The sequence below is a fragment of the Amblyomma americanum genome, chromosome 5 (genome assembly GCF_052857255.1).
Source record: "Amblyomma americanum isolate KBUSLIRL-KWMA chromosome 5, ASM5285725v1, whole genome shotgun sequence".
In the NCBI taxonomy this organism is placed as follows: domain Eukaryota; kingdom Metazoa; phylum Arthropoda; class Arachnida; order Ixodida; family Ixodidae; genus Amblyomma; species Amblyomma americanum.
Window position 1 is genome coordinate 65,685,026 of NC_135501.1, and position 24,156 is coordinate 65,709,181.

The 24,156-nt window shown below is 44.8% G+C and overlaps 1 protein-coding gene across 1 annotated transcript in view; it reads left to right on the top strand.

Annotated features, from left to right (window-relative positions):
- Positions 1-7,507: 7,507 nt before the first annotated feature.
- The window catches only part of LOC144132504 (uncharacterized), a 47,847-nt gene continuing 31,198 nt past the window's right edge, over positions 7,508-24,156 (top strand). The window contains exons 1-8 of the mRNA XM_077664967.1: positions 7,508-7,533; positions 8,668-8,697; positions 11,057-11,072; positions 13,048-13,151; positions 14,471-14,518; positions 18,170-18,217; positions 20,187-20,297; positions 23,221-23,271. Coding sequence (XP_077521093.1) covers positions 13,067-13,151; positions 14,471-14,518; positions 18,170-18,217; positions 20,187-20,297; positions 23,221-23,271 — 343 coding nt within the window. The 5' untranslated portion in view covers positions 7,508-7,533; positions 8,668-8,697; positions 11,057-11,072; positions 13,048-13,066. The remainder of the gene's footprint in view (positions 7,534-8,667; positions 8,698-11,056; positions 11,073-13,047; positions 13,152-14,470; positions 14,519-18,169; positions 18,218-20,186; positions 20,298-23,220; positions 23,272-24,156) is intronic.

Sequence of the window (24,156 nt, forward strand, 5' to 3'; positions counted from 1 at the left end):
AGCTGTTCGATGAACTCATCAGGATTAACTTGAAGGTAATATGACAATATGGCGGCATTCATTGTGTTCACTTTGACATTTCGTGTTTATGTTGCATTGATGAAAGTTTTCTTCATGAAGGACGAAAATCATTAACTATAGTGTACTAATTTTGCAGCACTCTTCTAAGCAGTAGTAGTGAAAGGTTATTAACTTGAAAAACGGAAGTAAAAAGCTGTTGGCAGCCGCGGCATCTGCCACGATTTTTGAAGCACATGAGCTGCGATCAGAGGAAATAAAAAGGATAAACATAGGGAGGACGGGTATAAGAAAGTACACGAAGGTAGTTGCAAGAACCAAAGAAGCTTAAATTTATTACAGACCACCTGCACTATGCCTCTTCTTTATCGAAGTGTGGATTTTGCTGGAAAAATGCGCTTAACCTTGGGACCGCCAAAATGGTCATGGGAGGGGTACTAGAGTAATATTCCGGACTGCTAAACTGACAGCGAGAAGTAAAGCAGTCGTGGATCAGAGTTTCTGAAATACCCGTCGCATGAAATGCCCGGCTCATTTCAACTTAGATGTATCTTCTTAGAAAACAAAACTGGCCTGTAGGTGACACAAATATCTAAATATCAGGGGTGGCTAATGGCTGCAGTATTCAGGCTTGTACATCTGGGTACGTGCGTTCATACTCCAGTGTAACCTTCTGAGTATAGTGAACAACTCAGCGCAATAATCTCCTTATTTTCACCGGATTCTGACGAATTCTAAGCCAGCCGTAACATACGAGCCCGCGTGCATACAGCGCGCCTGCCAGACAGAGCACTAGCTCTTCTGTAGACACAATTCCTTCGCCAGTCGAGGCTACAGCAGTACTACAGTAGTTCAGTGATTTATGTGACCATGTGATTAAATATGTTCCCCAGTAGAGGCGAAAGAAAGCAGGCAAACCATACCTCGGGAGCAGCCTGCGCCCCAGCGCAGGAATACACCAGAATACAGGCGACTGCACAGTCAAAAGGATCCGAAACTATTCAAGACAAACAAAACGCTTTGAATGCTTAGCTCGCCCTGTGTACCGATCAGGTGTTTATGTACGTTTTATTGGGAGCACTCTAAAAGACATCGTAACATTTTGTGCCCCCTGCTGACAGCACGTTTAAGAATGTATTTATTTTTGCTTTCCCTTCCTTTCCTTGCATGACATGTAAAAACGTGCGCCTACGATTTCTTCTTTGCTCCCTCTTTTCAGGGCGCCGTCGCAGGGAATCGTGCAGCCAGCCTAGAAATGCTACGTTCCGGCGAAAAGCTTCCCGAGGGGGGCGCTGCCATCGTCAACGTTCCAAGCACGTCCGTCCGGAGCTGCGGTGCTAGTACGGCGCATACGCTGCTTCGAAAGCCGGCGTTGACGCCCTGACAAAGAAAGCGGCTGAAGAACTGGCAGCTCACGGCATACAATGCAATTCTGTCCAACCTGCATGGGCAGATACTCCGATGACGGCCGCTTTCAGCGAAGTGCTCAGAGGTGCAATTTTGTTCAAGACACCAATTAATAGGGCGGCCGAACCGAAAGAAATCGCTGACGCCATCATGTTTTTGTGCTAGCCTAGATCTAGTTCCTACATCCCAGGCGCAACGCTCCTACTAAGCGAAGCATATGACATGTGACTCTTCCTTTGTGTGATTGGTGCACTGCATGTGCGGGCTGCCGTTATAAACCTTACCCCGTTTTATATATAACAATGGACACCTGTCATTGCATTGAGTATAGCCTCAGCATAAGGCCAAAGTACAGTGTTTTGTTCTGCGGCGATAATGCATCGCTCTGAAAGTTTGTCTTGTTATGACACAGCCTTCTAAAGATTTGCTGTTATCTTGAAAACTCGAATCCGAACTTGTAGGAGCGTATAAAGTAAATGTTAAATGCTTTGCTGTGACACACAACCACCTAACTCGCTACAAATACCTTACGTTTGTGGTTGCTGGTGACGATCTCGCGCTGCCAAAGATATATTTGCGTGCATTTTAACAAGCGATGAAATTCTTTCGAAGGTTCGAGCAAAACCGCGGTTTGACGATACCCGGCCATGGCGTTTTGTGTCGCCATACGGTATGGTCGACGCACATTGACAACCGTCGCGGTTTTTTAGTGATATTAGCGCTCGGCTGCTGACTCTATGATCGTTGGATCGAATCATCACCAAAGAGGCTGAATTTCTATGCAGGTACAGCTGAGAAATCACTCACGTCTTGTTAAACTTCAACGCACGTTTAAGAACGCCAGGTTGTCTGAATTAAATTCCGCCATATATCATTTGTCGCTTCACGGCGCAGACGGCCACATACCGCCAAAAACACAATGAATGTCACACAGTGGACAAAACGAGACTCCTGGCAAGCAATGACTCCAAGAGAAGTAGAAAACACTAAAACATCTAATGTACTAATATAAGGCACGAAGCGCTACAAGTACTAGTTTCTACCCGAGATTGGCGGAGTAGGGCGGCGGCTAGTAAGTTTATTGTATTTTAACGGTACGTATTCACTTTGTGTTCTGTGGTCGGTCTGAGATCCTCACCGCCAACATTTAAGACGGGAAATTTAGCCACCCTTGTAGCTCAGCGGTTATGGCGCTCGGCTATGGCACTCGGAGGCAAAATTCTACAGGCTCGTGTGCTCTGCGATGTCAGTGCACGTTAAAGAAACACTGGTTCTCTGCGTCCATCATATCCTGAGTTGCTTTGGGACGTTAAACTCCCACAAACCAGAGCAATGCAACACCGAAAACACTGATTATGTATCGTACGCTGGGAAAATGTTTCTAGTATCCTCAGGTGATCAGCATTGTTATCACCAGTAGTTTTACAATAAACATTTGTAAAAATAAAAATGTAAAAATAAAGGTACCTGCTCTTTTAGAACAACAGTGCACAGGCTCGGTGAAAACTTCCCAGACCACAATGTCTCCTTTCGAACAGTATAACTGGGCACTTAAGACGCCTCTGAGACTACCAATGCCTTCAGAAATGAGTATGAGCCTTCTCCTCACCATACAGAGACTTCAAGCTTCGTGGGGATTATAGTCACCTTCAGTACACAGCCGAAAACCAGTCAATTTGGCCTGGGAACTAATGAACAATCCTGTACTATGACAAAAGAGTGTATGAATGCGCGCATGGTGCGTATTATACCTTCAATCTGCCTCCAGCCTACACTGTTCAGTCCGTTAAACATGGTAAACAGCTAAGTTGTTCCTTCTTCTATTGATGCTCACCTCCTGGTAAGCTGGCCGTCCGAACATGAACATAAAAAGAGCTTTAAAATTAACTTATATAAAGGTCTTATTAAAAAAATATTCATGCTATTGTTTCTTTTGTTCAGCCTCAGGAAAATCTTAGACTTTAATCCGCCAAATGATCAGGCATGCTTTCTTAAAGGATATTCCACGATACATCATATTCGCACCATCAGTCAAGTGGTAGAGATATGGTCCAGAAGATATCCAACCCTTATATATAGCCTTCATTGGCTATGAGAAAGCATTCGACTCAGTGGAAACCTCAGCAATAATAGAGGCATTGCGGAATAAGGGTGTTGAAGTGCCTTATATCAAAATACTGGAAGATGTATATATGAACTTCCACAGCTATGACAGTCATCCATAAGATCAGCAATAAAATTCCAACAAGGAAGGGCGTCAGGCAAGGAGACACAATCTCGCCAATGCTGTTCATCGCCTGTTTACAGGACTGAAATGGGAACAGTAATAATCTGCGATTCGATAGTGGCATTGCCTCTCTGAGCCAGTCATGAGGTGAACTGAAAATAATGATCAATGAGTTAGACAAGCTGAGCAGAACGGTGGGTCCAAAAATTTACATGCAGAAAACCAAAGTAATGTTCAACAGTCTATCAAGTGAACAGCAATTTGCCATTGGCAGCGAGGTGGTGGAAGTGGTAAACGAATAAGTCGACTTAGGGCAGGTAGCGAAATCTCATCCAGATCTTGCGAAGGAAAAAACTAGAAGGATAATAATGGGGTGGAGCATATAAGGAAGGTTCTCTCGGATTGTGAAAGGCAGTGTACCAATATCCCTGATAACAAAGGTGTACAACAGCTGTATCTTACCGGTACTCACCTACGGGGCAGAAACGCGGAGGCTGACGAAAAGGGTTCAGCTTAAGTTAAGGACAACGCAGCGAGCCATAGAAAGAAAAATGATAGATGTAACGTTAAGACAGCGGAAGCGGCCAGAGTGGGTGAGGGAACAAACACGGGTTAATGATATCCTAGTCGAAATTAAAAGGAAGAAATGGGCTTGGGCAAAACATGTATTGCGAACGCAACATAAACACTGCTCCTTAAAGGTAGCGGAGTGGATTTCAACAAAAGGCAAGCAAGGCAGGGGGCGGCATAAAGTTAGGTAGGCAGATGAGATTAAGAAATTTGCAGGCATAAGGTGGGCGTAGCTGGCAAAAGAGAGGCCTAATTAGAGAGACATGGGAGAGGCATTTGCCCTGCAGTGGGTGTAGGCAGGCTGATGATGATGATATTTAAATGTATGCAGGAAGCGTTAGATGCATTTCGCGAAGCGGTCCAGAGTCTACTGACGCCCACGCCTAGGCACAGCGCCTAGGGTAACTGCGTTTTCGAAATTCTAGAAACTGTCATGGATATTACTTAAGGTGGGCTATGCGCCTCTGAATAGTTGAGGAGCCTGACAGTAATAGGTAAGATTTAACGATTCAATATTAGTTAACGAGCCTGCTAATTGGCACATCTCAGCAGCATTCTGGTACACATCTACACATCTGAGCTGATACACAACTCATCTGATACACAAAATCTACGTTTAAAACTTGCATAGTGTTAGGTAAAACACCCTGTATATGACCGTTACAACGGGCCTTTTTTCCTGTTGCAAGAGAACTACAGGCTGCCATACACAAGCCAGGCGAATAAGGTGGCACATATTATTCTTTACTATACCGCCTGGAAACATTTCTCACACCAATAAAAGCGAAGAACTTTCCAGCTTACGTCTTGATAACAGTGAGTAAGTGTAGCTTCAGCTCACGTGGACGGCTGCTCGTCTTTTACACGGAAGTCCAACGAGACACATGAGACACCGAGAGGTCCAAATCTGATCACAGCTGACCAAGCGCTAATTACTGCGCATCAAATTAAATTCACTATCAATTAGTTGTACCTGTATTATTCAAGGTGGCCAAATGAGCTGGCTGCGCTGCTTGATATCAACTCTAATAGTGACGAAAAAGTGATGCAGGAGAGTTTGCCCATCTATCCGTTCACTTTCCGTACAGCGACAACGCGCCTAAGGGATGGCTGAAAAAATGCTCAATGGTTAAACTACACTGAATGCCAAAACATATTCATCTTGCTCACCGCATGTCCCTCTATCTCACTGCAAAAATTTTCAGCTATAATGTATTTAAGTTCCAGAAACTGAGCACATTTTTCATGGTTTGTTGCCGCTTCCTTCGCAGAGGAAAAAAAGTAAAATCTTCAAAAACAACGACGCTTATAGTTTTTCAGACTATGATACTGCGACTCCAGCATTTCCCTTAGAAGTCTCAAATTCAACGATTTGTTCTTCGGCTATCCACGTCATGGCGCATACGTCATGGCGCACACCCGAATGTGGCTGGCAGTGAGACGAAGGCGAAGACGAAGCTGACGCGCAGCAGGGCCCGGCCATGGAGGACGAAGGTAGGCAGAGTCAGTCGGCCTTCTCTTGCACTTACTGCATTCGCTGGTGCACGACGCTGCCCATGCGAATGGGCCTAACCGCAGAATTTCGGCACAGCCAACTGTCACCGCATCAGTCCTGTTAGGTTAACGAATTCAGCGGTGCTTCGTAAGACCGTTATTTGAGTGGCGGCGAGCATGGCGATCACTCCATTTCATTCAAGTTCTTTTATGTTAGAGGAAATTGGTAGAAGCAGCGAGGTGAGAACTACATTTAACCTTCAGAAGCGGTTGTGTGCAGCACAGCGCCTTTGCTCAGCAGTGAAAGGGTCCCGTTGTTTACGTCTTCGTACTACATTCCAAGAGACGGCAAGCGCAGCAGGGGGCAGCAGAGTGTTAGGTGGGCGGATGAGATTAGGAAGTTTGCGGGGGTAAGTTGGCCGGAGCTGGCAACGGATAGGGTTAATTGGAGAGACATGGGAGAGGCCTTTGCCCTGCAGTGGGCCTAGTCGCGCTCATGGTGATGATAGCACATTCCCGCGAGGCTCAAAGTGCTGCAAGCTATATATGCCGCGATGTCCAACAATATTTTATTTTTTGTTTGTCTTTTGCTTGTTGCCGCCAACACATTGCTTCGTCATGTTCTGTTGACCACATGGCGTTGCCTATATTTCGCAGATGCGAGGAGATTGCTGACGCTTTAGTTTTCCCGCAGTAGCACGCTGTTTCTGCGATGTTTCGCGTGTCCGTGCTGTAAGATCGGTTTGTCTCTAGCATTCGAAGTCAAGTTTAAACTGCAAGCAAAGACAGCCACGGCCATTGCAATTCTAGCGAAAGCTCGAGGCGCAACCTACTATCGCTACCAAGCAGCTTCCCTGCTTCTTCTGTGGGCAGAGCTTCAGGCATAAGGCAGTTAAGCACCTCAAGGCAAGGCTATTCGTATGTATTTATAGCATAGTCCAGTGCTCCCCGAGCGAAAAGATGCTTCTCGACAGCCAGCTAAGTAGTAATAAATATGTTGCTTTAAGTAAAAAATCGGGGCCCATAGAGAGGTAGAGTGGATTGAAGCTTGCGGCCCTGTTACATGCATCCTCTTTTTAGGACCCACCCTCCATTGCAGCTGAACTGCTACAGCAGCTTTCCTGTGTGCACTCGCTCTTGCGTGAGATTCCTGGCCGCAGTGGCAGTATTTAGATGCCATGTGCAAAAAAAAAAAACGCATGTGCTGGCCTTTTAGAGGAAGTTACAGCAGTGCAATTCTCCCACCACGATTGCCTAATTAGAATGACGTACAGCTTTCGAGCCCAAGGTCGCGGGTTCAATCTCACGCGCAATCGCCGTGTTGCGATGGAAGCGAGATACGAGAGACGCCCGTGTGCAGTGCGATGTCAGGGCACGTTAAAATATCCCAGGTGGTCGATATCAATGCGGTGCCCCTGAACAATGTTTTGATGATGACGACGATAATTATTTTTTTCATCGCTAAATGGCATCTGTGGGCAAAACAGCACCATGATACGAGGTGTTTTCGTGTACTCAAGGCGGGGTGAGAAACCCACATCCTAAGCATTTCACAGCAAAGAAGCCGAGCACGAAGCCAGGGAAATGCTTATACCTATTGTATCACCGGTGGCTACCCGGCGGTACTGGCAATCAAACACCTCCTCTCCCGTATGCGATAGATTACCATAATTCTATCTAGCATGTACTGCGTCTGCATTAACTTTCACTTCGATTTAGTGGTTTAGATCATTCCGATTTGTTGTTTTAACATCGCAAATACGCCATATCCATGTTTTTTTTTTCAGAAAAAGACAACAGCTCAGACGAAAAGCAGAGTAAGTGCAGTCATTGTGACACTTTTGTAAGCTTAAAAGAACACGATTTTTGCTGCCATATTTACGCGTACATAACGCAACTATGCATATAATGCGAGGGCGGAATTGGAGACCGCAGGCAAACTGAAATGATATAGAACCATTATAACCCGATCTCTTCTTGTTCATGCCAGCTACATCCAAACGCACGGAAAAATATGCAGACTGGGCGCGAAAATAAAGAAGCAGCGGATGCGTCGATTTTATATGCGAGGCAACACTTCAAAAAATGCGCGACATACTGAGCACAGCCAAGCCTCTGACGCGTTAACGCACGCAGCAACCCATTCAGCAGTGGCCGCCGCCACCGCTGCTCCGTGTTTTTGTGCTGTCCCAGTCCTTTATGTGTTCGCCCGACTCCCCTGAAATCCTTGAGTGTCTTACCTTTCTGCACCGTTTTCCCCGTTCACAGCCAAACTCTCGTTTGAACCACGCTTTGCGGACCGAAGTCTGCCGAAAAGTTGGTTTCTCCAAGCAGCTGGCAAGCTTGTTGGAGAAGCTTGCTGCAGATGTATTGAGAGGCATTCAGGATTCGAACAACAAACTGCCTTGACCCGCCGCGGTGGCTCAGTGGTTAGGGCGCTCGGTTACTGAGGCAGAGTTCCCGGGTTGGAACCCTGCTGCGGCGGCCACATTTCGATGGAGGCGAAACGCCAGAAGCGCCCATGTTATATGCGATCTAATTTGAACTTAAAGATCCCCATTCAGGAGCCCTCCACTACGGCACCTCTTTCTCCCTTTCTTCATTCACTCCCTCCTTTACCCCTTCTCTTAAAGCGCGGTTCGGGTGCCCACCGAGACAGGTGAGACAGTTACTGAGACATTTCCTTTCTTCGAAAATCTATTTTCAATTTTTCCTTAAATTCATACCTTGGTTCCGAACATAACGTGAGGTGCGTACTGAAATAGATCAACTCCGGTGAAAATCGCGTTACATTCGTGTGAATACGGTAAGTTCGCTAAACCTACTCAGTGTTTTGGCACTGGTAGCATGCATCCACCTTTTCTGGACGAGGCAGCTCTTCTTTCGGATCTAGGTGCGTAATGAATAAAGCTGCTCAATGCGTATTGCTCTCGTTGCCTTTCCTAATGCAGAAGTTACCAGCGGGTCAAACGAGAAGCAGTGTAAGTATTCAGCTCTGCACTTTATATTCCTCTTCTCGAAGGCAGCCCAGCCAAAAGAAATGTCATGCCCCTTCTTAGAAATGTTTTATAAAAACAGCGCCTTTAACTTTTAAACATAAGTACTGCACGAAGGGAGAAGGAAAAATGTTCTCAAATTGAAACCGAATGAAGGGCAACTACCTCCAACTGAGGAGACGCTGATTCCGAAACCTCGAAAAGAGCAACAAATGCCATGAGGCGTGGCTAGTTTTTTTTTTAAAGCGACATTTATTGCCCGAGGGCATCAATGATGGGTGAAGGTGTGATGAATGATGTAGTAGAGATTAGAAAGGTTAGCTGATTTGATGAAGTCCTGTAGAGAACGATGGTACGGTCCCTGTGTCCGGTCAATGTATGAAACACCATGGAATCGCAGCGCTAGCAGACAAGGACACAGGAAGGACACCATTAGGTGCCGGATCTTCGTAGGCTTGAGAGCTGGGCAGTCCCACAGTAAGTGATGTATGTCGGCTTCAATGTCCGTGTTTACACATCGGACACCCTGGCCGAGGAAGCAAATCTCAGTACTGAGGCCACTTCCGAGTGACGGCTGGTGTGAGGGAAACCTCGTCCCGGACACTCCTATGCGCAACCTCCTCTGCACGGGTAAGACCGCGGGGGAGGGTTACCGCACACGGAGGGATGAGATCAAGTGTGCGGCGCCGGAGGAGTTCCTTTCTTGATGGCTAGTTCAAGATTCTCTGTATATGAATTTTAAGGACGTCTTATTGCCATTATGTCGGCAACAACAATCATTTCTATTCTGCCTCTATATATTAATTATTCCTCCGCAAGCGTTCTCTGCATCACTGGTTGGTTATTGTATCACTGGCTAGTGGCGGCTAGAAACGGGGCCTGCCAGGTGGTTCTGCGGTAGCTAGAGAATCACTCTCTCATCGCACAACCATCACCGCTGCTTGAATTAGAGCTTTTTTTGAGTATGAGATGGATTTGCGCAATCTTGGTTGCACGTTGGTTGTTCTGCCGCTGTGCGCTGGAAGTCTTTCATTCCGAAAAAGCGCGGTGTATGAGGTTTGACTTTAAACAGATAAGGCTCCGCAACTGTCTTTCTCTGAAAGGAAACAAAGCAAGAAACCTCATCAATACTTCAGTCATAATTTTCAAAAGCACCACGAAGGCGTGCACGTGAGGTCTCTGTTTCGCAAAAGGTGTTTTTCTACATAGCCAGCAAGAAATAGCACCTTTTTGTTGATGCAAGACACAAGACGCCACGTCAGGCCACGATCTTAGCAGAATGAAAGCTTCTATGCAAACCACGATATTATATAAATTTTAACCTCTTTCGCGCAACAGGAGACACTGATCTCCGAGCCGGCCCAGGGTCGTTTTAGTTGATTACGCGCCATACTCTTACCATTTACTTATACGTCTTAACAAAAAAAAACTACAGGCCGGGTGCGGCCTGACCTCGGTGACCATCACCGGTAGCTCACTCCCTCACCAGAACATGATTTGGCCACCCTGTTGCAGTACTTGGTCACAACCTTCTATGAACAAACCAAATGCAAGCGCAGCAGAGGGCGGCAGAAAGCTAGGCGGGCGGATGAGATTAAGGTATTTGCGGGCATAGGGTAGCTGCAGCTGGCAAAGAACAGGGTTAATTGGAGGGACATGGGAGATTCCTTAGCCCAGCAGAGGGCGTAGTCAGGCTGATGATGATGATGCATATCCAAAGCCTCATGTACTCGCTCTCACTAAATATCACAATGTCAGAAGCGTTCAATTGAGAATGTTGCCATATCTTCAACTCGTCAGAATTTTTAGAAATAATAAAAATCGGTGAAATTTTATAATAGCCGCAGCATTGTTTCGGAGGCGCAAATACATAAATGGGAAAAATGTCTCCCGATATATTGACATGAAGGACACGCGAAAAAGACGAATGCACAAAGAACAAGTACATTGAATTTACAATGTAAATACTCAATGAAATATGCCCTTATAGGTGGCTTTTCTAGGGTGAAGTTCTTTGTGTACTGGAAATACAACTTACTCCACTGTTTTTCTTTTTTGCTGGCCGGGTGTTTCTCGCATACGGACATTTGCAATTCGCGCCTCGTGTGTGTGTGTGTGTGTGTGTGTGTGTGTGCGTGTGCGTGTGTGTGTGTGTGTGTGTGTGTGTGTGTGAGAGAGAGAGAGAGAGAGAGAGAACAGCGAGAGGCTAACAGTTGCAATATAGACCTTTTGCCTTTTTCCTCTCGATGAAAGCACACTCGCCATTCCGAACTAATTTAACGAAAAATGTTAAGAAGTTAATAACAATGCATATACAATTTTGCCTTGGTTTTCTTTTTCATAGCATCATGGCTACAAGCGTAAGTGTACCTTTCAAGACTGTTCGGTACATTAAGTATGTAGATTTTTGTTTTTGTCTTACGTCAACAAACCGCCGCGATGGCTCAGTGGCTATGGAGCTCGGCCGCTGACTTGAAATACGCGGGTTCAATCCGGGCCGCGGCCGTCCCATTTCATGGAGGTGAAATGCTCGAGCCCCGCGTACCCTGCGATGTCAGTGCAAGCTAAAAAGCCCGGGCGGTCTAAATCATCCTGAGCCCTCCACAACGGCGCCCCTCGTAGCCCGAGTCAAATTGGGACGTTAAACCCCATCGAACCAAACTAATGTACATCAATAAAGCTAAGTTTTGGTTTAATTTTTGAACTTAGCAAGCGGTCAGCACTTTCATCACTCCGGAGAATTTTTATTTGCATATTAGAATTAATATTTTTACTAGCTGAGCTGAGTTGAGGTGTTGAATGCTGCAGGTGGGGTTGGTCTTGCTTATTCTACCGGCAATTTCTCCACCGTAGCGACCCTTCTATATTAACAATGTCCTAAAGCCTGTCGCATCTACCCCGCTAAGCGCACAGTCTCTTATAATAGCACACATTCCTCTCCCGCAGTCACCATCTATGCACATAATCACTCAACACAGTCCACATCACAGTCCACCCTAGAGGTCACCATCTATGTACATATTCAGTCAGAGTAGAACATAGGCCATTGCAGTGTCACAATCCATACAGACATTCACTCACAGTACAACATAGTCCACTCCAGAAGACACCATGTACGCACACAGTCAACCACTGTTGGCCATAGTCCGTTCCTGCTGTCAGCATTTTGAAACAATATCCGTGTCCTGCAGAAATGTTAAAAGTACGCGTGCAGCCTCCCTTCTGCATGTCTGGTTTCCGCTCGGGTAGACAATGTCCTGAACTGTACAGTGACGGGTTCATGTCTTCTTGAAAGAAGCGGACATCACATACCTTTCCGCGTTGTACTCTTGGCAGTACATAATATAATGTTCCATATCCCCGTACACACCACTAGTTACTCCAGACATTGAACATCTGCCTTGACGTAATGCGACCTCCGTAATAATCTATTCTTGTGCGAGCATTCTTGTGTTTCCACTTTTAAAGGAAAGAACGCGCAGTTACAGGATAAAACAAAGTGAAGAAATTTCGGTTGCGTGTTCTGCCTGCTAGCTGATGTTGTGACTGGAGTATGCGTGTTCGTCTTGATTGACGGCTGACAGAGATTAAATAGGGCCTTCACTACCATCACCATGCACCGCGGTTGCCGATGACAGCTTTCGTTGCCCCCCCCCCCCCCCCCTTCCATGCCCGTAGAAACGACTTTTTCAAGTTGACGTATGCCATTTCACCAACGCCCCTTCTTCCGCAAACTTGGTCCTACTGAACTGCTTGATTTTTTAACGCTTAATTTTCTGGTCAACAAAACCTCCTCTTTACGATGCCATCTCTCCCAGCCCTCGAGCTGGGACAAGTTTTTTTTTTCAAGTTCACGTTACCCATGCCACTACCCTTACTACTTCACACTCTCATGCGCTTCACCGGCGCCTGCTACTCCGAGCGAAGGCTCTAACTCCTGCCAATGACTAACGCATTTGCCACCGTAGTATATGCAATAACACAATGCCTTTTAACACAAAAATGTCCTACAATTACCATACAATTGCCATACGGATATCCTTCGTTGTTGCAAATTAATTATGTTTTTAATACAAATGTCATACAATCCCGCAAAAATTGTATGACATTGCTGCGAAGAAGCCTGAATGAGGTTGTTGCATCATGCATTTTTTTTTCTGTAGCGCAAACAAAGATAAGTCCTGTTGTCGAAACGTCAGCAAGCGAAATGTCAGCTAGTAACTACATGGATCTGCTGAGCTTTGTTTTTGTGGTCTTCATCCATTTGCGAGTGAAAAATGTGAATGCATCGACCGCACTGCGGGCTGAACACAGTGCACTGTCCGCGCAATGCAGCCTTCTGGAGGACCAGAAGATGCACGGGATGATCGTGGCCCTCGGCATCGGTCTGGCTGTCCTGATCGCCTTCGTCACCTTCAGCCTCTTCGCGACGCCGCCACGTGAGTGCAAGCCAGGCACAAGTAAAAAACATAAGCCAAGCAGAGATCGCCACCGGAAACAAGTCCGATTCAGCACCCATAGTTTTTGATGCAGGCGAGAAAGCGACGAAGCTAAAGGGCCCGTTCCACAGAAAATCCGGCATTGGCGTTGTGAGCAAAAAACCACGAGCATGGTTCGGACAGGTGGTATCTGGCAGCTAACATGGCCGAGCACACATTGGTCGCTGGGTTGTGTGACGTCACGTGACATGGCCGGTTTAGGTGGAGCTGCAAACTGTGGCTTCTGAAATAAGATGGGAGACTGAGGGGAATTGAACCCTTCACCACCCTTTTATTCCGAGTCATGCATGTACCCACCCTGGCACGGTCGTATCGCTAGGTTAAGTGGGGTTTTATATGGGCGTTAACCAACTAAAGCTATCACGCCATATCTTTTGCGCGGAGCTTAAGTGCCTCCTCCAATTTTTTTAACAGCCGGTTTCGTGAAAAAACAACTCATTAGGGAAAATACCTGCTTTAGGGTTATCAAAAGGGCCTTAGCATCCCCACACCACTCTTAATTCTCCCTGGTTCTAGCGCAAATTTATTCCTGGTGTTGTATTTATGGCGTTAAAAAGTGACCTAGCACGATTCAGTATGAAAGCTAATTTATCGAAAGTGCTTTTAGTACTTGTACACCGTACGACAGCATGGACAGAAAAATGCAGGAAACACTACTGGCCAATTTTTGGAATCGTAGAATGCAAATAAAACTGCGCAGAATGCATTTTATGTTCTAGCACTTTCTAAGAAATATCCTCGTAAGGTTGCGGCGCTTCCGTCCTTGTAACTGGATCTCAGTGTATAGAGATATTCCAATTCCTGTTGGGTACTAAAAAAAATACAAATAATTACGACCCGCTAGACTAAGGTATTAGCCTACAGGAACGTTACAAGCAATTTCGTTTTTTGATTGTAAAAGTGACTGAGTTGGACACCCCGTCGTATGTTTAGTCACCCCAATATTCTCCATTTTACTGCACTTACTAAACCACGGTGCCTTTACCTCATATTTACGAACCCATTCCTCCGATGAAACAGAAGAAAAGTATTTGCACTGTTCGCCCTCAATTTGTGGTGAGCTTTTTTATTCCTTTCCTCTGCAAATGTGGGCATTGCTGTGCGTCTTAACCACTACACTGCGACTAGACTAAACGCTGAACTGCTTATTGCCAGTTGCAGGCAACGCGCCAAGAAAGCTTCAATTTGTAAAATACTCTCGTGTAAATGGTTTCTATTTTGAGTGGCTCAATAACTGCCTGAATTTATTTCACTTCCAGACACGAAGCACATGCGCCACAGACCGCCGGCTTTGACAGCTTCAAGAGGTGCGTATCTCAAAACTTCGCAGCGTCACATCGAGTGCGGTATCAATGGCCAGCTAGTTCGAGGGCAATTAATAGATTTTACAACGATTGGTTCCGGTGCACAAACCATAATAATTATTTTAGGCGAAAAGTCCTCCACTCAAAATGCAATGACCTTCCAGGCAGCTTAGAGTGCCAGAATTTGTTTCTTTTCAGCGTTATAGTCATTTGGGATACAGGAAAGTCGTTGAAAGAAATCATAGTTACCGCTTTTCGTATTCATATTATCGGAAAAGTTTTGCTTCTTCGACTTAGTCTAAGACAATTTTTGTAACTATAAATACGAGTGTATTCTCGGTCGCTGGCGCATGAAGCTTGAAACCTCTAGACTGTTGAACCGTGGAGTTTACGAGGCGCCGAACACGGATATTCGCTACCTTAAAAAATTTGATGCCTGCTATTGCTAATTCAGCTAACAGGCTGAGTGTAACATTGTGCACGGCAAGTAGCACTATAAAAATCACACGCATAAGAGCATCAGTTAACCTCACTATTTTTTTCACCTTCATAGCGATACTAAAACATTTTACGCTTTTGTTAATGTTCATTTACAGGAAGATGTTTCTACAACTTGCGCTTTTTGCAGTTTTCTTGTAAGAAGCTTTATTTTTGATATGAATCAAGTTGTGAGTCAGATACGCCGGGTGCAAAAATTTAAATGTAAAAATCTATTTTTAATAAGCGGTCCCGTGGCTGGGTCTACCTTAGCACCTGCAATCTGCGCGCACGTGATTTCTTGAAACCGCGAGGTGCATGCCCTGCGAGTGCCATATCAGATCAATATGGTTAAGGAGTTTGCCCGGAATGCTATTGCAATCCGCGGGGCCTCAGTACACAAATATGTGGTTTCTACACTTAGTGTACCCACTCAGTTCGTATTTCATGCTTGGCAGGGAATATACAAATTAGTTTCTGTTCGCCGAATAAGCGATATCGACTTCTATACTACACGCTTTCTTGCTAGTTATGCCGTCATTCTTGGTTTTCCAGGGGGTAGGGGGTGATAGTCTAGTGCTCTCGCGCAGTGTCCAACGAAGCTGATCTGTTAGCACCGCCGCAAGTTCGAATCCCAGTCGCGGATACGTATTTCATTTATTTCTATTTATTTATTTCAGTCTGCACAAACCCACAAACAGCGCAACATCTGGCCCGGGGTTTACACATCGGAACAGTGCTTTCGCAATGATATGCCACTTCCGACCTCTACTCCGATGAGCAAAGAGCACGATGACGTCTTGAGTCACTTCGCTTTCTTCTTGAAAGAAGACTCATTTGTAGTTTGCATTGGTTAAACGCATTAGGCAGACCATTTGAGGCGGTCAGGCGCGTATGCAGCTCCGTAATTTGGTGGCGGCCTGAACTACCGCCCCACAGCATGCCCACCGCCCTTAAGTACGCTCTTTCCTAGGCCCCGATTAAATCACGTGACCGGGGACGGCTGTTCCACTTGAGCGCCCACTCCATGGTGCATGCGGCTTCTAAGTCATAAACCCAGCTTCTAGTTACCGTTGATCCGCAAGGGGAAGTACGATCTGCTCCTGCGCCGCATGCATGGCTGACCTCGCAGAGTTTCTTACAGAGGTTTCGCGCTCTAGCAGTGCTGAATATAATTGTGCTGCTTTTCACGGATGCTGTCTGCTATCAGGCACCATGTCCGCAGACTCTCGACTCGCGTGCCATCTCTTACAAAAAACAAGCTCCGTGCCCCACTGCGCACCATAGGAAAAATTGTAATAGGCAATGATAGATCTGTTGGGCAATGACAGTCTATTGCAATCAAAACTTCTGAGGGGTGTATGAATTTCGGAGCAGTCAAACGAGGCAACCGGCGCTACGTACTTGATGTGAATGCGGAAAAGGCGAGAATATTTTCCAAGTCTGACACTATTACTTTTCTCAACAACTCTGAAGAACGCAGCTCGGAGCAGATACTTTTCATACCGCTGCAGTCGGCCCCTAAGATTAACAACTCCGCTGTGTACCTCTTTCAGTTCAGAGCAATGAGATTTGCGTGTTCACAAACATGTTTGTTTTAAGTGTCCATCGACGAAGAAATATTGGCGCCAGCTCTGCCGCTACTATTACTGTTGCGCCCAAAGAGGTTGGTCCTACTGCGGAGTTAATCTAAAATGGCTTTAATTTTTCAAACACCACAGCACTCAATCTCTTCCTGAGAATGGTGTTTTATTTTATTTTATTTATTTTTTTATTTTACAATACTGCCGCTCTCAGCCGAGAGCCTAGCAGCAGGGCATAAAAAATGATTTTTTGTACGCGTACAAGTATACGTGTGAGTGACACAAATCACGAAGAAACAACCTAATTCATCAAAATACAAGCGACAAGGTAATAGAAGCATACAATTAAAAACAACGTAGTATATAATGACAACTGTGCACGTCATAGTCATCAGCAAAAACTAGAAAGCTTAAAGAAGCAACTGCATTTCAATTCCACTTATTGAGAGTGCTACCTAAAATAGAATCGCGAACAAACATTAGAAGGCCTTAATAATCTTTTGTGATTACCTCTAACTGTGAATCAAACCCCGATAATGAATTTGTTGTTGTTAATGATGAGCTAAGTTCAGTCCATTCTCTGATCACGCGAGGAAAAAATGAGTACCTGAATGTGTCGTTAGAGAATGAATACTCAGCGTATGCTCGTGTTGATACCGTGTTTTTCTAGCTTGCGAATATGAAATGTACTGGGTGGTATCCATTTTATACTGACGATGCAGAATTTGAAAAAGGAACTTAAGTCGAGCTTGTTTTGCTCTCGTGGATAGTGTGTTAAGGCCTGAACAGGCTAAGAGACGCGAGGGTGAGTCAGTAGGACGGTATTTGCTGTGAAAGAACCTTACGGCTTTTCTTTGTACGCCTTCAAGTTTAGCTATGTTAGTTGCTGTGTAAGGAAACCACACTGTGTTAACGTATTTTAAAATAGGTCTCACAAATGTTTTATACGCCAGAAGCTTAATATTCATTGGAGCGAGGTTTAGGCGTCCTTTTAGATAAAATAGCTTTCGTAGTGCAGTAGATGTAATATTAGTTATGTGTGTTTCCCATTTGAGGTTAGATGTAAATGTTATGCCTAAGTATTTATGTTGATCGACTTTCGAAAGAGGTATGTTATTAACGGTATAGGTGAAGTGAGATGGCTGTTTTTTTTTTCTTTTTATCGTCACTGACACTGATTTATTTACATTAATAGACATTTGCCACTTGTAGCACCACTCGGCTAGCGTGTTAAGAGAACCAGAAAGAGCAAGATGGTCGTCATGGCTGTTAATTTCTTTATATATCACACAGTAATCAGCAAAGAGTTTAATTTTGCACCATATATTATTGATTATATCATTAATAAATATAATAAATAGCAGTGGCCCAAGAACCGAGCCTTGTGGTACTCCAGATATGACAGGTACAATAGCAGATGGCGTATGATCGAACAAAACAAGCTGAGCGCGGTTTGTTAAAAAATATGTAATCCAAGCGGAAACTTATCCCTTCCCAATAACCGCTGTTGTTACCTTGTAAGACTGGCAGCCTTGCCGAATACTTTAAACGCCATTCCTATCTACAGGTACTTTATATATGTTTTTCCTTTCAGAATACACCATCAGGCCACGTCAAGCGTATGATGACAACGGGCCAGCAGGTATTGCTAATTATGATGCGTTGTGTTGTCGTTGAATGTGATATTTCCAGAACGGAAGCGCTTGAATAATCTCATGAATTATTGGGTAGAAAGCTTGACTGCCAAGTTCGACTGCGATAACAATTAGTCAACGTAGGCGGCCAACGATACAGGAAGCAGCACGCTTATGTCCTGTCTAGTCTGAGCGCACTGCAGCTATCTGCCCCGTTCAAAGCGCACTATCATGCTTAAGCCATTTAATTGTAAGCGTACAAATCTTCTGCTGACCGTAATGTGCAATCATTCAGCATTTCCACGCTCAAACACATCTTACAGAAGAGCAAAAAATGTTAAACGACCATATTAGCACAAAAAAGTTGTTAAAAGATACCTTCTTGCTGCAGGAAATGTCATCTCGGTCAGCGCTCTGCTGTTATCGCTGTTGCCTTTTGTTCTGATTGTCTCGTTTTTGACACCCTAGCGATCAGTTGTGCATTCATACCTGCAGTGACAGCGCAATGTTAAACCATCCTTCTTGTGTGCAAGAGGCACATATTCCGACTCACTGTGCCAGCACTGTTATCCACCAGGAAGAAGGGGACTTGGACATATGTTCTAAGATTAGCAAGGGGAGCTTATTAGTACAGTTCGCCGAGTGAAGTAGTTTAGGGATCATTGATATATTTCTCCGCAAATGGGAGGACCGGAAATGCACACGAAAGAGTCTGAAAAGCGAGGCGAAAGAAGAAATTGGCTTCGTATTTTGCATCCATAGCGCCAGCGTGCAGGATGTGGGATGCTACGGAAGTGTGACATGCAGTTAACATAGGATGGTGAGGTATCTAATTAGCTTAAATTTGATTAAGGAACGGAGGAAACTGGCAAAGGCACATGAAGAACTTAGGGGCAAGAGGGAAAGTAGCGACAGTAAAGATCTTGCTCGAGAGCCGTGTCCTGTGCTAATCAGCAACAATTAGCTTAATCTAGAAGCGGTGTGAAATCTTGCCAATGTAATGACGCAGTGGGCAATAGAAGCAGGATGTGTGGTAGCAAGCCATGCTGTCCAAATTTACAAATTATATGATTATAAAACGGCAAGCATGTACCGCTTGAACCCCTCAGATAAAATAGTGATGATGATGACGTTGACGATGATTATGACCATCATGCAAGGCCTATTCTTACGAAGGAGAAAACTTCAAGTTATTTTCTCAGTCTAAGCCAGATCAGGCAAGGGCACACACAGTGAATTGAAGCCGCTTGCTTTTTCTACTCAAATAGAGGGGTGATGGGGTGAGACCTTAGAAGTCTCGCTCTTCGGCACATTGACGTCGACCGTTGTTTGCCGAAAACGTATTCCAACGCCATGCCGTCAGGAATAAAGCTGTCGTAGCTAACACTGTGTCCCACACCACTGGCATATTTACATATTTTATGCCGTTGGTTGAGGCTCTCAAGTAGCATAGGTCACTACTGGGCCAAACGTTTAATAGGATGATTCCTCTAGCGTTTTAGATCATTTTTTACACTACACCTGCTGTAATTGCTCAAAACGCCGCATATATCCATTTTCGGGAGAGCGACGGTACGCAGACGCTGGAGTAACATGTGTAAAGGCGCCATGAGAAAGACGCATATGATCGATGATGTAACAGCTCGATATCAAAAGTCCTTCCATAGCAATTAAACCGGGCCTGGACGTGTGATTTCACTCCTAGCTGCAATTCGCTGTGATTGTTCGTCGTCGGATGTATTTTCTGATTGGTACGAGGGATCAAAAGATTTCTGACTGAGAATCGAGGAGAATAATCGTTTACCAAGTGGTTTCTTGCAATGAGTATTCGGTAACAATACAGAAATTTTGTTACTAAACAGCCAGTTATCAGGATAAAATAAAAGGTTCATGCTCAGATAACCACTTGCTTCGCGCAGTGTTGATGAATATTGGTGCTCAGGTATTCTAAGCCATACCTACAACCGCTGGACGTAGGCAACCCTGCAGAGGCCAGTCCTGGCAAGGCTACTGCGGCAGACGAAGATTACGATGACAAACGACAGAAGCAGGTCCAGGTCGCCGCGCAGGTGCTGAACACGAGGAAAGGTAGGCGGAAACATGGTATTTCATATGCTTGGACCCTTACACATTTGGTTGTGCATTTTTCTAAGCTATGACTGCCTATTTCTCACCAATTAAACATTTTTTAAATTATTACACGCAGTTCAACACCGCCAACCATAAGAGGTTTTATTCTCCAGTGTCTTTTTATATTCTTAATTATAATGATAGTGACCCAGGCAAAAAAGGCATTCCAGAACTCACGACGAAGTCGGTAGTGTTGATTCTGTGTTCTGGCCCGTACGGCTTCAGCACTCCTTCGTGGCCTTCGCTCCATAAATTGTATTTCTCGAGCACAATTGCACTGTTCATTTAGATTTCATATAAAGGGCAGCCCTTGATCAAACCTAAACGTAATATATACGACCAGGCGGGCTTAACCTGCCATAAACGCAGCTATCATCTTGAAAAAGAAATGTCATTCAGGTCCTAATTCATGCAATTTATGACTGAAGTTGCAACTGTTGCTTACATATTTCGCGTCTCTCTTTCTGACTGCTTCGAGGAGAGTTCATGTTTGGGTATGCAAGCATGTTTGGGAATAGACACTTTGCATGCATGGACTCGCATGTCTTGTTAAATAACCAATTCTTTTCCACCGGCACAGTATAAAGCTACGACGCGTACTTAAGATGATTAGACGCCAAGGATTCTGCTCGCTTCAGGCATAACATATTAAACCTGCAATGTACAACGTATCGTACGAAAATATGCCTACTGATATTTGCACCCACGATCCTGCACTCGTGGCACATTATCTAGAGAGTAGTCTGACGGCGACGCTGCGCTCTGGAAGGAAGCGAAAGCACAAAGACATTCGCCAGGATTAATTATCTCATTCGATCTATGATGCCAGTCGGGAATCGCTTGTTGAAATAACAGTCTCATAAAATTTTAAAATTGCACTCTATGCCAATATCATGCCCAGTCGGTTTTCACGAGATAGACACACCGCAATCATGTTTATAATTAGCGTAATTAGGCCCTCTTGCGATGGATGGTATTGCATGTGTGTGGGTTTCATGCAAACAAGTGTATTACAAAACTAAACATTTTCTTAAACCGCTAGTAGAAGCTAATTGTTCTAAAAATTATGCGAAGCACACGCGCTTTATCTAGTGGTAATTATTCGGAAAATTAAAGTATGTCTCCCAACATTTATATAAAAAGCAAGGATTAAAGGACACGCGGCCGAAAATCGGACAACACCTCAATACATCTAGATTTGTGGCTATTCGTCGAAAATCTTTGCACAAGCCTTTGTAGACAGTCACGAATCCATTTACTGACATTCTAATGTAGGTTTAGGAAAGATCCTCTCGCGTTGGAAGAGCACCTGTAAAACTGCCGCCGAGAGCGAGTGTCCGTTGAGCGCGCTTTTAACTCTGCCATTTCCTTTTCGTGAGATATAACGGATGTGTGCTAACTTTGGGACATACTACCTAGGCGCAAACCTTACGACCGCTGAAAAACCACAAGTCGCGGGTTCTTTTATTTTTCAAGTTCGTTTTGGATTCGAGTGAGAGCTTCCTCGCACGTTCGAGACATCGTCAGGGTGCGTCATCTTGGCGTAAATACGTAGTGTCGTCTCAGCTTTGCTGGAAAGCGTTGGCTATCGGAACTGCGCGTGATGTCGTTGTCGCCAGAACACATTTTGCTATTATACTTTTTGCCTGTCTCAATCCTGAAACTATTGCTTACCTATATGTTGTTGGTTGATGACTGTCATTATTCGCAAATAAGTAACTCCGCCGTCAGAATGGCATTTTCTAATTTCACTGCGTAGGCTCGACTGAACTGCTCGCACTGCCACTGCATGGATGTAACCGGATGAGGCAAAGCGCCGGCTTGATGGCAATTGTTATCGGAGACAATGAAGCACAAGTACTTCCCTGCCTCACGTAGACTTCAATCTGCAGCGGCCACTTTTCTAGGCATGGTAGTAGCGCGCCGAAAAGAAGCCACGGAAGCTCGTTTGTTTAAGACGTAATGAGGCCGGTCTCAACGTAGGTAAACTATGTATACCAGGGGCCAGGAGCTCTCCGCACGCCTGCATTTGTTGTGAGACTCGCTGGGTTACCTCTGTGTGAAGATGTAGCTGCTGCGGAACGCCTGACTTTGAGAATGGCGACGCGAGCTCAGGAATCCCCTCCGCATGCGCAGAACGGCTCAGAAAAAGAGATAAACTCAGACAGCACGGACGACACACAGTCTATGTCATGGTAGTGAGAGGGCAGGCAGACGGTTTCTTGTCACACACAAAATGAACATGGAAGGGGAAAGCCGGAGGGTGCTTGCCAACGTTTCGGCAAGAGTGCAAGGTAAGCCTCCTCCCCCCATTCCCAGAAGAAGAAAAGTCCTCTTGTCGAAACTTTGGCAAGCACCCTCGGGCTTTCCTCTCCCATTTTCGGTTTGTGTAAGGCCATGTGTCAGTCATTTCTGAGCTTGAACGTCAAATATCTTCTCCAATATTAAAGACTGAGTGGAAAAATATGTTTGCCTCGTAGACCGGCTGCGCAGAGACCTGGCAAAAAGCATTCTCTACATGAGGACAACAATATGTGCACTCAAGAAAGAAAAGGGTTTGAATATAAACTAAGTCTAAAAAGAGTAATGTAGAGAGAAGCCTGTGTATAGGAAATAGCATGTTTACTCGGTTGGCTTTTTTATTCATCAGTAATATGTGAAATGCGCTGCAGATTACTGCGAAATAGTCATTGCTTTGGGCCAGAAGTACTCAAACACCTGGTGTATCAAGTTAGGAGAGTAACGAGGGGACACAAGTGAGGGGGTTTTAGGGAGACCAGGATAAGATGTTGAGTTATTTTGAGGCTGCAAGAGATTTTGTAGCACAAAAAGGTCGACCTTTTTTTGGTATTGTAAGAATGACGGCCTTGTATTTTGGCAGCACCTAAACGGTCCAGAAAAATCACTACGCCTCCTGCTGAAGAGGAAGACGGTAAGTAACTTTGGGCCTCAGGACGAATGTAAAACACAGGCTTTCCTGCTTCGGGAATTTGGCGTTGCGGGTTTCTTTTTCTCAGACGGAGACAAAAACGTTTAAAAAATAAAGTGCCAGTTTCTAATATTGCGCCTTTTGTGCTTCGTTTGAGGTTCTACTGCTTTCTCCACCGTTCTTTTAAAATAAGCAGTCTGGACCGAGTAAAAGATAACGTACTTTTCTTTAGGCTACCGCTGAAAATTAGGCCTCTTTTTCGTACTCGCAACATATGCAATCTTGCGAAACAGCACATGTACTGGAAACTTGAAAACGGGCTCTACTTCACGGTAAATTTATCTCGCAAATAACGGAGTTCGAAGCTTCACAGTTAGCACTAGATCAACAAGAATGCATTCATTATGCTTCATTGTATATTTGCCTTCTCCATTACTACATAAAGAGGTCGCCAAACAGTAATGTGATTTGTGAGACAACAGTACGCGACAGCTACACCAGAATGTGGTGCTGTCTACGAAAGGAAAGATGAAAGGCTCAGCCCAAACTGATTTTATAAATGCGGAGCAAATGTTCTAAAAATTCAGGCAGAGCAACTAATTGACTTGTCTATTTGTGATAAAAAAAAATGTGCCCGAAGGCATAGCAGTTGATTTCATAAATGTCGTAGAAAGTACCAATGCCCATCTCGAGACCTAGAATTCAATCTGACAGTTTGTTGTTTCGAAACAAATTTATCTCACGCGGAATTCTCAGTATGAAGAAAAGAGGCTTTTGGTCATCTATCGTTCAATATCCGTAGCGCTATATACTTGATACCTTACTTATTTCTAGCACCCGCTATAAGGAGCGGCTTTTCGGTTGTCATCATCTTATCTTCCTTATATA